The sequence below is a fragment of the Spermophilus citellus genome, assembly GCF_964194105.1.
Source record: "Spermophilus citellus genome assembly, chromosome: 7".
Lineage (NCBI taxonomy): Eukaryota > Metazoa > Chordata > Mammalia > Rodentia > Sciuridae > Spermophilus > Spermophilus citellus.
The window spans coordinates 65877672-65890165 of record NC_138188.1 but is presented as its reverse complement, the minus strand read 5'-3'; the positions used below and the strand labels follow the sequence as shown (position 1 = coordinate 65890165).

Here is a 12494-nt window from a genome sequence, read left to right as displayed (position 1 = left end):
ACACCTAGAATATCACAAGACCTCAGGCTCCATCTGTCACCTGCCATTCACTTTCCATCCTTTCAAAGTTGTGGAAATTAACCTGTAAGTGAGGAAATCTTACAGTCTTTCCTCCAAACTCCCAAGGAATGAGTCTGTGGCTGTGACAAGTCATTTAAATTCAGTGTCTCTAGCTCAGGAAAACTGACAAAAATGCTGAGCACTGAGATACCATGACAAAATAAAAAGTACGCAGACTGTGCCTGTGCCATATACTGATCTCCGAAAATTTAGGAGTGACATAGCCCAAAATTCAGTCATCCATCTCCTAAACTTTACAGATGAGGTCCAGCAGAAGACAACACGCCCAAGGCCACACCACCGGCTGCTGGCCAAAGCACAGCTGAAATTCAGGACCCAAATCTAAGTACAAAATTAATTTATGTTCCATAGATGCCTGTGGCAGCAGTGCCTTTTCTACTCTATAGAGGGCAGGAGTTCACTGACCAATGGGCAACACTAAGCAGGCAGGTCCTGTGTGCTGGTCATTTTCTCTCTATAATTACATCCCCACGAATCGAAAGAAAATTCCTCTTAAAATTGTTTTCAGAGACATGCATTTTTTTCAGTGTATTTTTTTAAATTTGTTATATATGACAGCCGAATGCATTATAATTCATGTTACACATATAGAGCACAATTGTTCATATTTTTGGTTGTACACAAAGTAGAGTCACACCATTCATGTCTTCATACATGTACTTAGGGTAATGATGTTCATCTCATTCCATGTCTTTCCTACCCCTATGGCCCCTCCCTCCCCTTTGCCCTATCTAAAGTTCATTTATTTCTCCCATCACCCCCCCGACCCCCATTATGACTCAGCATCCTTAAATCAGAGAAAACATTCAGCATTTGGTTTTTTGGGACTGGATAACTTCACTTAGCATTATATTCTCCAACTCCATTCATTTACCTGCAAATACCATGATTTTATTCTCTTTTAATGCTGAATAATATTCCATTGTGTGTATATGCCACATTTTCTTTATCCACTCATCTACTGAAAGGCATCTAGGTTGGTTCCACATTTTAGCTATTGTGAATTGTGCTCCTATAAACATTGATGTGGCTGTGTCCCTGTAGTATGCAGTTTTTAAGTCCTTTGGATATAGACCGAGGACTGGGATAGCTGAGAGACAGGCATTTTTAAATTTGTTAATAAAAGATTGTTGGAAGGTAGTGGAAATTTTACACACTAGAAAATTAACCACCATGAAGATAAAACCATTTTCAAAGAACACGTTAGACCTCTAGATATATCCCAAAGGTTCTAGGACTGTCCTGATTTCAAAAACTCCGCGCCATGTTTCCATAGATACTGCTGTAACTGTCACATCACACATCCCAATTTTGGGTCCAGGATATCAGGTCATCTTACCTGATAGACACTTATATTTGCTTGTGGACCACAGCTTAGGCATGTGTACACATACACACACACACACACACAGAGTTCCTTCTCCTCCCTACAGACTGACCATCACTTGGAGGGACAGAGCTGAGTGCAGAAACTTGGAGTGGGTCAGGAGTTGACCTGACCCTTTCCTCCCTCTGGACAATACTAAACCCTGTTTCTCTGCTCTAGGGAAAGGTGAAGAATCATACCCAGACCTTCTGGCTCTGGTGATTGCTGTCATTGTGACCATCATTGTCGCTCTGGGGGTGAAGAATTCCGTGGGCTTCAACAACGTGCTCAATGTGCTGAACCTGGCAGTGTGGGTGTTCATCATGATCGCAGGCCTCTTCTTCATCAATGGAAAGTACTGGGCGGAAGGCCAGTTCTTGCCCCATGGCTGGTCAGGGGTGAGTTCATTCCTAAAGCCCTGTAGATGCTGTCTGTCTTCCACCCTGAGATCCGTCTAAGACATATTTTCAAGAAAATGCTGCTCTGTTCCCTAATTCTCATGGCACCCTCTTCATCCTTATAATCTGAATTTAATTGGAATGTCCTGAAGAAATGGCTTTTTTTAAAAAATGTATTTGTTTCACAAACATCTGTCATGATTCTATTCTATACAAATAATAATAATGACCCCCATGTGGCCACTTGCAATATGCCGAACATGGTGCAAAGTACTCTGCATTTGATATTTCATTTCATCATCCCAATAATCTCAGAAGGAAAGTATTTACAGTCAGGTCAAAGAATACACACTTGGAGAGCTGGGGTTGTGACTCAGTGGTAGAGTGCTTGCCTAGCATGTGTAAGGCACTGGGTTCGATTCTCAGTACCACTTATTAATAAATAAAGGTCCATCAACAACTAAAAAAAATTTTTTAAAGATACACATTTTAAAAAGAAAACATGCTTGGAGAAGACAAAGGACTTGCTATTAAGCACACTGTGTAAGTGGCAGAATCAGGACCCAAAACCAGGACTGTGGACTCCAAAGCCTGTACAAGAACAGCTCAGTTCTGTAGAAGTCTGTTCCAGTCTACTAAGACAAACAGGCACCTAAATAAATAGAAAAGGCAGTAAAGGAAGCCAGGGAGAGTGGACACAAAAGGGAAGGATGAGGCTTGCCTCGGTAAAAAACTAGGCAAAGGACAGTTTTTAATCCAGTCCCAACATTTGACCTGCTGAGAGTCTGAGGGCATTTGAGCTGGCTCAGTGGAGGGCTGGTTGTAAATTCCATTCCAGAGGCATGGTTCACAGTAGAGAAATCTACCTAATGTTGTCAGGGAGTTGGCAAGAGAGCAGGCTAGACCAAAGGACATTTTCAGGTCTCATCCCCATGATCTGGTGGTGTGGTTTATGTTAAACCCAAATGAGAAGGTCAGAGTGGCAAATTCCTTACAATGACAGGTGGTTCTAAGTTGTGTCTGGTTTCTTTCTCTAGTATAACTAAAAATGCTCATTTTGGGATTTATTGGTAAAATTCACAAGCTTTTTTTTTTTTTTTTTGATGGTAGAACATAAATCCTCTAGAGAATTTTCAGCTGGCAGGAATCTTAGAGGTCCTCTGGTCCTATTCCCTCATCTGACAAAAGAATGAATAACCAGAGGCCAAGAGAGAAGAGTCTGCTTAGTTCTGGGGGCAAAAATGCAAGTCCAAGAGTCTACTGGCTTTGCTTGTGTAGTTTTTGCTTAAACTGGTTTCCCTCCAAGATGTCCAGGGATCCGAAATCACTCTTGGAGAACACTCAAAATAACTTCTGTTCATTCTGAACTGTGCCATGCTGTTCAATGCAGAGAAACAAGAAAGGGAGCAATTTAAGTCAAAATTTCTATCTTTGTGCTTATCTATAAGAATTCCGCAGAACCACCAAGTTCATCACTCCCTTCTGAAATGAAAAAACAATGAAACTGGTTAAAACCAGAAGAAGAGACAAAGAAATACTGTTGACCCTATTCTGCATTTCCACATCTTTATTTTCTTATGATACAAATTGTTCCCTTCCTATCACATAAAAGAAACAACAAAATATAAAAGTGAAAAGAGAGAATGTTTTCCTGGAATTCAATTGCGTTTTTTTCTTATAGTTCATGAAACTGTTCTCACCATTTTCTTAACAATATAAGAAATTATCGGGTCATGGATTTCGTACAAGACTTTGGCATCAGTTAACCTTCGTGCTCCTAGTATTCTTCTCTTCATATCAGCAGAAAAACAAATTGCACCAAATGCTTTCAAACAAGAACAAAACCTTAGCTGTTTTTATGCGTACATTCTTGCAGTTACAAATAGTTATGGTGGTGAGAGGAAAGATCTGGCACTTTACTGACTACCCTGTTGAATGCTGGCATCACACTTTTGAATATTATCTCTCTTATAATAATACTTCAAAGTGGGTGATGTTAGCCCCAACCTAAAAGCAGAGAATGTAGGGTGCAGAGAAACTCACCCCTGACCAGCTGTGGGGCAGCCTACGTGGGATAACCTACCTGATCTCACTCACTTAACCAGTCAGTTCCAGGACTAAAGTTCCTGCCCAGTTCTGTGTGACTCCCAAGCTCTTTTCTACTTTATCAAGTACCTTGCTGTAAGCCTTCTTAAAAACAATAAAATAATAAGGTAATTCATGTGGCATGTTCTATTTCTTTTTAAATTTTCACAAAGTCTTGGAATCTTGGAGCTGGGAGGAACATTAAAAGATAATCGGGCTCTTTTCTTGCCAGAGTCCTCCTAATGGCTCACCTGCATGGCACACACTGTAGCTCAGGCCCCAGGTAAAGTAGAAAGAGTTCATATCCTCTGTGAAAAAGCTCTTTCCACACTCAAAAGAAGATTAAACAAGACTTGTAGGCTTTTCTTTCCCCTGGTGCTTTGTTCTGGGGTCTTGATTTTCTTTTGAGGTCCCTTCTTCCCTTCTCAGGGGCTTCACAGCCCTCCTCCATTAAGGACCACCTTGTCAAGGAAGGAGTAATCAAGTCAGCCTTAGGGGTCCCTCGTCCTGGGGTTCCCACCAGCTTCTGTACCAAGGGAAGATCAGAATTTAGGCATAAAAAATAAAAGAAAAGAAGTCAGACTTTCCTACCGTTTTCCATTTTCTGTGTGATAAACTCTTTCATATATACTTTCCAATTAATCTTCATAAGAGCCCTATAAAATAAGTATGACCATCTCCACTCTTAGACCAAAATAACGGGTTTTAAAAATTGAAGATCACAGATCTGGACTCTAATAGAGGAAAATCCAATCCCCATCCTGGATGAGCCAACGCCCATATTTACTCCACTGCCCCACCCCAGGTTTGGACCTGTGGGACCCATTGTCTTTTTTTGCACCTTGGTTACCACCTCCTCCAACACACACCTACTATCTTCAGTCGACTTGTCATTATCACCAAAAAAGCTTAACTGGGATTTTGGATTTTCAGCGCCAATCCATTATCCCTGAAGGGAACTCAAGTGTTCGTCCTAGTGACTGTGACTAAAAGTATCATCTGAGGCCGAGGCCCAGCCCAGTGTGAAGACATTGCTGACTCATCCTCTCTGCTCTCTGCTTGGCCTTGGATTGCTACAGAGTACATTTCCTTCCTAGTATGTGGGCCTGGCCCTATTCTTTCTCAACTTTGGCTTCAGGTCACTTTTCCAGTCCAGCAAGGCCCCTGTGAATTTAAATCCTATTTTTGAAAGTCTCCTCTCATGAGCATATTATCCACTGAGGTAGTAAACACATTTCCGATTCTTACCTAACAAATATCAACAAAAGTGTATTTCCTACTTAGCAGCTGCATGAACTCTTCACTCCTTTGGGAAACCCTGACCCCTACTGCTGACTGGGAGACAAATGCAGAGTTCCAATCTACTTTGGGTAGGATGGACTGGGGATCACCATTTTTCGGGCCATCATTTGTAAGGATGCATTTGTAAGGATGACATTAAATGTAATTCTCAAGAACATCAAAAGGGTTAAGGAACAGCCAGTCCTCACAAGCCTGCTAGTTCCCCTGCTCCAATTGCTTCCTTCCAAAGAAAATAGCTTAAGGAATGGTTTACTCACTTGCAGGTCTGGGTCAAATGCTTCTTGGGTCTTGAAGAGCTGAAGAACAACAAACATTTTCCCCTATATCAAGTAACTCCAGCCCTGAGCTGAACCCCGGCTTCCATCTGCAATTTCTCATCCCCTGAAAATTGTTGGATATGTGTTCCCTTTATGTTATTTGTTCTTGATGCTATCTTACAGTTTTTATTTCACCACGTAAGATACTCTACCAGCACAAATAGCTCCCAGGAAAATGGTCTGCAGCAAGCATGTGTGGGGAATTCTGACAACCTCCCAAACAAAGAGAAAGTTGTTTCTCATGTTCCCCACATCTGAATCCATTTGTTGGAACCTATTAGCACATTCCAGTGTCACGGTGGATGGGCTGCTAATAGAGCTGGGGCACGAGGGTGGCTGAAAAATGCTATTAAAGTGGGAATTTGTCTTGTACCTTGGGAGTGAATTATGTAAAGGTGCCTAATTGTCTCCCAGGCATCTGGCAGACTGGCCATGACAGAATATAAGAGGCCACCACATCCTAATGCCTCTCAAATATCATCAAGGCATGGAAGCCTGCTTTCAAAGACCCCACACACTGAGTAGCAGGCCACTGTGACATTTTTTTTTTACAACTAGGTAAGCCACAGCCTTCCAGCAACTGAGGCACATGCTGCTTCCCCACAAAGCTCTCAGAGGCATGGACCCATTCTGGATCACCTGGCTTACTTTGGAAAATAACTTCAGTTTTGCCATCAAATTTAAAAGTCAATACAATTTCTAAATTATGTAAAACGCTAAAGGAAAGAATTAGGATAAAGCACCAATAACCCCAGAAACACATACACATGCGCGCGCGCGCGCGCGCCCACACACACACACACACACACACACACACACACACACCACCTTACTCACCAATTTTATTCCCAGATGCTCACTCCCAGGGAACCTCACATATTCTTTCATGCATGTAAAGGTATCCTAATCATAAACGGACAGATAGGAGATCTGGAGAGAGTGAAGTAGAAAACAGTTTTAGTGATTATTTGGGTAGAGATGCACCTACACAGTTTCATTTCATGACTCTTTTATATTTACCATTTGCAGGGAAGAAAAACTCATTTGAATTAGCTCAAGTACAAAGGCAACCTTTTTGCCAATTTTTTCTTCCCTTTGATAATCTGTTTATTTAATCTGTGTCTCGATTAGCCAGGTGTGCTTGACCTTGGCAGCTGTGCTGGTCTTTGCCCCTTTGCCTCCACTGCCCAGGTCCATTCTCCACCCATCATGCTCTGCCCTGTGCTCCAGAAGACTCCTGCTCATTGCTTCCTGTTGGGTTTAGCCAGTGGAAGATGTTATCAGGTGAGCGGAAGATGAGAAGAGGAAAAGGCCAGGGGATTTCTTCCTCACTCCCCCTGGAACCACACTGGCACTCCCTGTTCCACCTCTCCAGCTCCCCGTGGCATCCAGGAACACCCTTCTACCCTGCCTCTGGGCTTAGGGATTATACCATCTTACTATTGCTTCAACATCCCAAGTTGGCTCCTTAACCCTACCCTACTGGTTCATATCCACCTATAGTTCCTTCTTTGATGTCATTTCATTTGAATCATCTGAGTTAAATTCTGTTGACTGCCTAATGCAGGAAAACCTCCAGATGTCCTAACTTTGTTCAGTCTTTCTTCAACTCTAATTGCTTTTAATATTCCATAAAGGCAAATTCAGCCTCACATACATCCTCTTTATAAACATTCTCTCTCTTCCCAGCTTGATAATACTTAATTTTCTGGTATCTAATCGTTATCAATAATCGCCATCCATTCTTTCATTCATCTGGAAAATAAAAGCATTTATGTTTTCCAAATAATGTAAATACCTAATAATATCTTCCAGTTTGTTATTACAGTCAAGTTTGCATTTAGGTTCTTGCAGACTCCAAATATTCCAGACTTCAAATTGCTCAAGGTCATGTTCAGAGTACTTTTGGCTCATGACTTTATCACCATTACCAAACACAGTGCCTGACACTTGGCAGCTCTCTCTCTCTCTCTCTCTCTCCCTCCCTTCCTCCCTCTCCCCCCCCTCTCTCTCTCTCTCTCTCTCTCTCTATATATATATATATATATATATATATATATATGGAAAGAGAGAGAGTTCTAAATGAAAGAGAGTAGAATAAGAAGAGGAGGAGAAAGAAAAAGATAGGAAGGAGAAGGAATTTGTTCTCTTGGGTTTTATCTGCTCTAGAAAAATTTACAATAGTAATTATAGTAATAGTGGTAAAAGTCAATATTCAATGAAATTAAACTATGTGTTATTATTATCTCCCTTTTAGTGATAAATAAACTTAAGGATTAAGAGGTTAGGAATCTGTTCCATATCATCAAGCTAATATGTGGCAGAACCAGCCTAGGTCTGACAGTCTACAAGGTCTACTGTTCTAATAAACACAAATCCACAAATTCATGGCTCTGGAGTCCCCTCTGGAGCCTACAGGGCACCTCCACCTCAGCTGTGATACTTCCAGTACTTCAGAAACTTGTAGGTATCCATGCTTTCTACAGAGCCTCCCGCTCTTCAGGTTACACATCCCTGGGTCCCCCATTATGCCTCATGTATTGTGGTTCATAGACCTCTTGCCTTTTTCTAAGGATATTATTCAAATTCACCTGCTACTGTGCCAGGTACCATGTGATTTACAAGAGTGGGATGTGCCCATGGCTGAGTGTCTGCCTGTCTTCCTCTGTGGAAGGGAAGAAAGATGCTAAAGGAAAGGAAAGCAAGACCTGTTTTCTGGAAGCTGTCTTAAAGTGAGGCTTGGCTTGCTCAGGATAACCTAGTGAGCCTGCAGTCCCATCATCTGTTCATCCTTGAATACCAGTGATGTGTTCTAGACAAGTGAAAGCCAGCACCATTTCAAGACTGTGAATCTCCCTGGATAGGGAGGTGAAATCTGTTTTCTCTCCTTGTCTGTCAGCCAAATCCACTTTCCATACCCTGACATGAAGGGTTTTTCAGGAGGCAAAGTAGTTCTCTTGCTTCCCAGAAAGTAGCACCCGCAAGATGGAACCACTTATGTTTGGGAAGTTGTTTTTGCCTGACTTATTAGAATAGACAGGAGTTCTTAAATTTTTGTGCCATAGACCCCTTTGCAGTTTGATGAGGCTTATGGACACCTTATGAAAATTAGGATTTTCAATGAAGAACCCAATTATGCAGTAATTCGAGGTAAATCAATCATATTAATATAGAGTAATAAATATTTTTAATTGTGATATAATAACAATGTGCTTCTTAATTAGTGCTTTAAATACTAATATCTATTATTATACCAGATTGTTATTGGTGACAGAAATCACAGGTACTCTGAGTCACCTGCATTCATGGTGGAAAGAAATGCTAATATCCAGTTGGAAATTATTGAAAATAAAAATATAACTCTTTCCCAGCAGAGCCCCTAAATGTCCCTGGCCTGAGGGTAAGAACCCCTAGCTAGCCTAGGGATGGAAACATTAGAATCTCAGTTGGGAGGGACTGTAGAAGATAAGATTTTACAGATGAGCAAAGGTTGCTTTTGAAGGTTTAAGAAGCTCTTCAATTTTTTGATATACCTTGTAGGTTCTAGTATCCAGTATCTTGGTTTTTCCATATGAAGAAGTTAGTGTGTAAGGTAAGAGCAAAAATTTTAGACAAGCATCTGCTCGGCTTTGAATGACATCATTTATAAGTTGAATGTAGAGAAAAAGCAGGGGAAATATTCCAGTCTACAAGGGACCTCACTTCCTGGACCCCTCTAGAGGTTGCAGCTTGTCCCCTCATAGTCACACAAGTCCAAAAAAAATCTCTCATCTTCCCCTACAAGATCCTCCAAGTATTCAGAGGAAGATTTTTTACTTCCAGCTAATAATGAAAATACTGAGATGGGGAAACCTCATTTAAATTTCAATAGATTCTTTAGAAGGAAGTCACACACTTCTCAGTGGAAAATTTTCACTGACGTCTTAACATAGATCCCACCACCCTTGGAGGCTCACAGGCTCTGGCAGACAGACATGCAGCAGATGTGGCTGAATGCCCACTCCCCAGCTTCACTCTGACCTCCTGCCTCATGCCCAGCTAGGTCAATTAAACCTCCAAAAGGAACAGAAAATCAAACTCTGTCTCTACTGTTTTCCCTTTGAAGGCAATAGAACATCTAAAGATCTGAAAATCTTTTATATCATTTCAGATCTGGAAGTTACTCACAGAGATCATCTATCAGGGACACTAACGTGACATGGGGCAGGAAAATTCTTCTTTGTGCAGAAGTACCTGAGTCCCCTCCACTAAATGTCAGAAGCTCCCTCCCTCGCCAAACATCCTTAAGCCACATAGCCCATGGCTGTGGTTGAGAACTGTTGGAGGAAAATAAAAGCTAATGAGTTCCCTAAGACATAGATACCCGATATATTGATTTACTGATATACTCCTACTTGCTTCCAAAAAAGGATTCAAATGTGTTAAATGATCCAATTTTTATTTGGCCATAAAAAATTCTTATCTCCATTTAACACCTGAGGAAATTGCTCAGTCACACAGAGAGAAAGCAGAGGAGACCAGAACTTGGTGTTCAGTGCCAGTTCTACCATGTTACTCCCTCCTCTACTCAGTGACTTCTGCAGGACATTGGGCCACTGTGGGCGCCACATTGAAGGCCCTGGTGCTGCCCTAAACTCCTGAGCCTGACAGATGCCATTATCCCTACAGGTGCTGCAAGGAGCGGCCACATGTTTCTATGCTTTCATTGGCTTTGACATCATTGCCACCACCGGAGAGGAAGCCAAGAATCCCAACACGTCCATCCCTTACGCTATCACTGCCTCCCTGGTCATCTGCTTGACAGCCTACGTGTCTGTGAGTACCAAATGTTGAACGGACCCTTCTCCTGGACTTTTTATATCTAACCTGAAAATGTGGCTCTAGGACTGTGTCCCCTCCTCTGTCAGGAAGTAGGCCTTGCCTTCTGCCTTCTGGGCATTTGGATGCCAAGACGTCAAGAAGAAACTCAGGACTCCCCTGGGAGAGGAGCAGCCCCAGGCCCTTTCGGCCTTCACCTCTGGAGTCCCCCACCCTCATCCCCCGCTACACCCAGGCTCGCAGTTCCTGCCGCTGTCCCAGGGCATGGTGTGCAGGGAGTGGGCTGCCGTCCAAGGAGCTCAGGTCATAGGCTGGCAGTAACGGGTGGTGTGTGAGCAGAGCCACTGTGGCCTCTGTGCACAGCCCTCAATGCTCCTCTGTCTACTGGGAGCTTCCCGGCAGCAAAGAGGCGAGGCTCCCGCAATGGGGAGAGAGAATCCATTGTCCTCTGGAGACTCTCTTCCCCTTCATCCTAGGGTGGGGGAGATGCAATTTCTTTCGTCTATTGCCCCATCTTTTCACACTAGCTCAAATCCATCCTTGGGGTTTCCCTGCCTAAGGTGGCTCTCAGAGTAAAGCCCTCAGCCTCCTCTCTCAGGACCCCTGAGACGCTCCTCATACACCTTTGATGTTTCATCTTCCAGCTCCCACTTCCAATTTCTATCACAGAAATATCCAATATCCCCTCAGCGCCTGGCAACAGAGAGAACCTGATGGCTGCTGAGCCATCAAGTGTGGGGTCACACAAATGCTCCAACGTCCTGAGGGTCCTACTGACTTGGGTCATGATTAGGAAAGAGCTAGCAGCTGGGGGTGCAGCCTGCCGACCCTGCCATTCCTCATTCCAAAAAAAAAAAAAAATCATCTTTAGCAACCAACTAAGGAAGTCTGACCTATTCATGGTTAAGGCAATCTGCAAAACAGGATTGTCCCGGAAGCCAAACAAAAACAGGAGAGCATCCTTAGATATGGTTGAGAGCAATTTAGTTGCCCAGACAAATGTTTTATGCATGGGTCAATTTATCACCTCCCTCTATACACACAGGTGCAAGTAGCTTCATCCTATCTGCACTTTAATTATTCCTGAGGGCAGAATATTGAGGGAGGGGTGGCAGGGTAGTAGGGGCAGCAGAGACACCCTGCTCTACATTTGCTTTCTGCCCCTTCCTCATGCCTCCCCTTCTCCAGAACAGTCCTTGGAAGCACACACACAACAAAGTCAATACTCACAGTTCCTTTCTTAGAAGAGCAACGTTATAGACTACAGAACGAGTCTATGCCTCTACCAAATTTTTGCTCATCCTGATCTAACATGGCCAGGAGACTCAATGTGCCTTGCTGTAATCCAACCCTACCCCATCCCCAAAGGGAATGTAGCAAGTGGTGGTATCCCTGGGAAGCATTCTATTTTAGACTATGTGGGCTTTAGCTTTGCCTCGGGAGCTGCTTGCTCTTGTACTGGTCAGCAGGCCCCATCACTGTGGTAAAACCCAAATTGCTAGACTATGATGATACATCTTGCTATCTTCCCTAGTATCTCATATTTTCACTAGAGGATCTTGGCTCCTGAGGACCTGGCAAAGAAACGGTCTACCGATGACTACCCTCTCCCTTTCAGGCTTTGAACTCCCTTAGTTCAGGATTGGTCTTCACAGGCCTGAGGGAACTTATCTGATCTATGACCAGTGGCTCCATTTTGTTGAGCCAATTCTGAAAGACCAATGTCATGGCAGATCTATGCCATGTGAAGGAAGATAGGTCCTGGAGCCCCCAGCCAAGTATTCCCTGGTTAAGCAAAGCCATAGTGGTCTTACCAGGGTAGGACTGGATTCCATCTTGATGCCATAATGTCTTCCTTGGCCTGCATGACCCCCAGAACTGAGCTAGGGAGAGGAAATGGAAATATGAGTCTTCATTGTGGTCCCATTTGTTAATTGGTTATGAGCCTCCTAGGAGCTTACCTTTGGAGTTTTGATCTTGGGTGTTTGGAGTAAAAGGAATACAGATAAGGAATACAGAGGCTGAATAACTGATCTAAAATAAAGCCACATGCCAATCAGTGGTAGATCCAAACTGCTGTGCAAGGCTCTGCCTTCAGGTCCAGAGGACCTCTTCTCCTGCAGGCCA

At 43.0% G+C, this 12494-nt stretch overlaps 1 protein-coding gene across 1 annotated transcript in view; it reads left to right on the top strand.

The window, feature by feature from the left end:
• The window catches only part of SLC7A14 (solute carrier family 7 member 14), a gene marked incomplete at both ends in the record, with an annotated part of 52229 nt that overhangs the window by 22456 nt on the left and 17279 nt on the right, over window positions 1-12494 (top strand). Inside the window, 2 exons of the mRNA XM_081301837.1 lie at window positions 1628-1845; window positions 10218-10364. Coding sequence (XP_081157963.1) covers window positions 1628-1845; window positions 10218-10364 — 365 coding nt within the window. The remainder of the gene's footprint in view (window positions 1-1627; window positions 1846-10217; window positions 10365-12494) is intronic.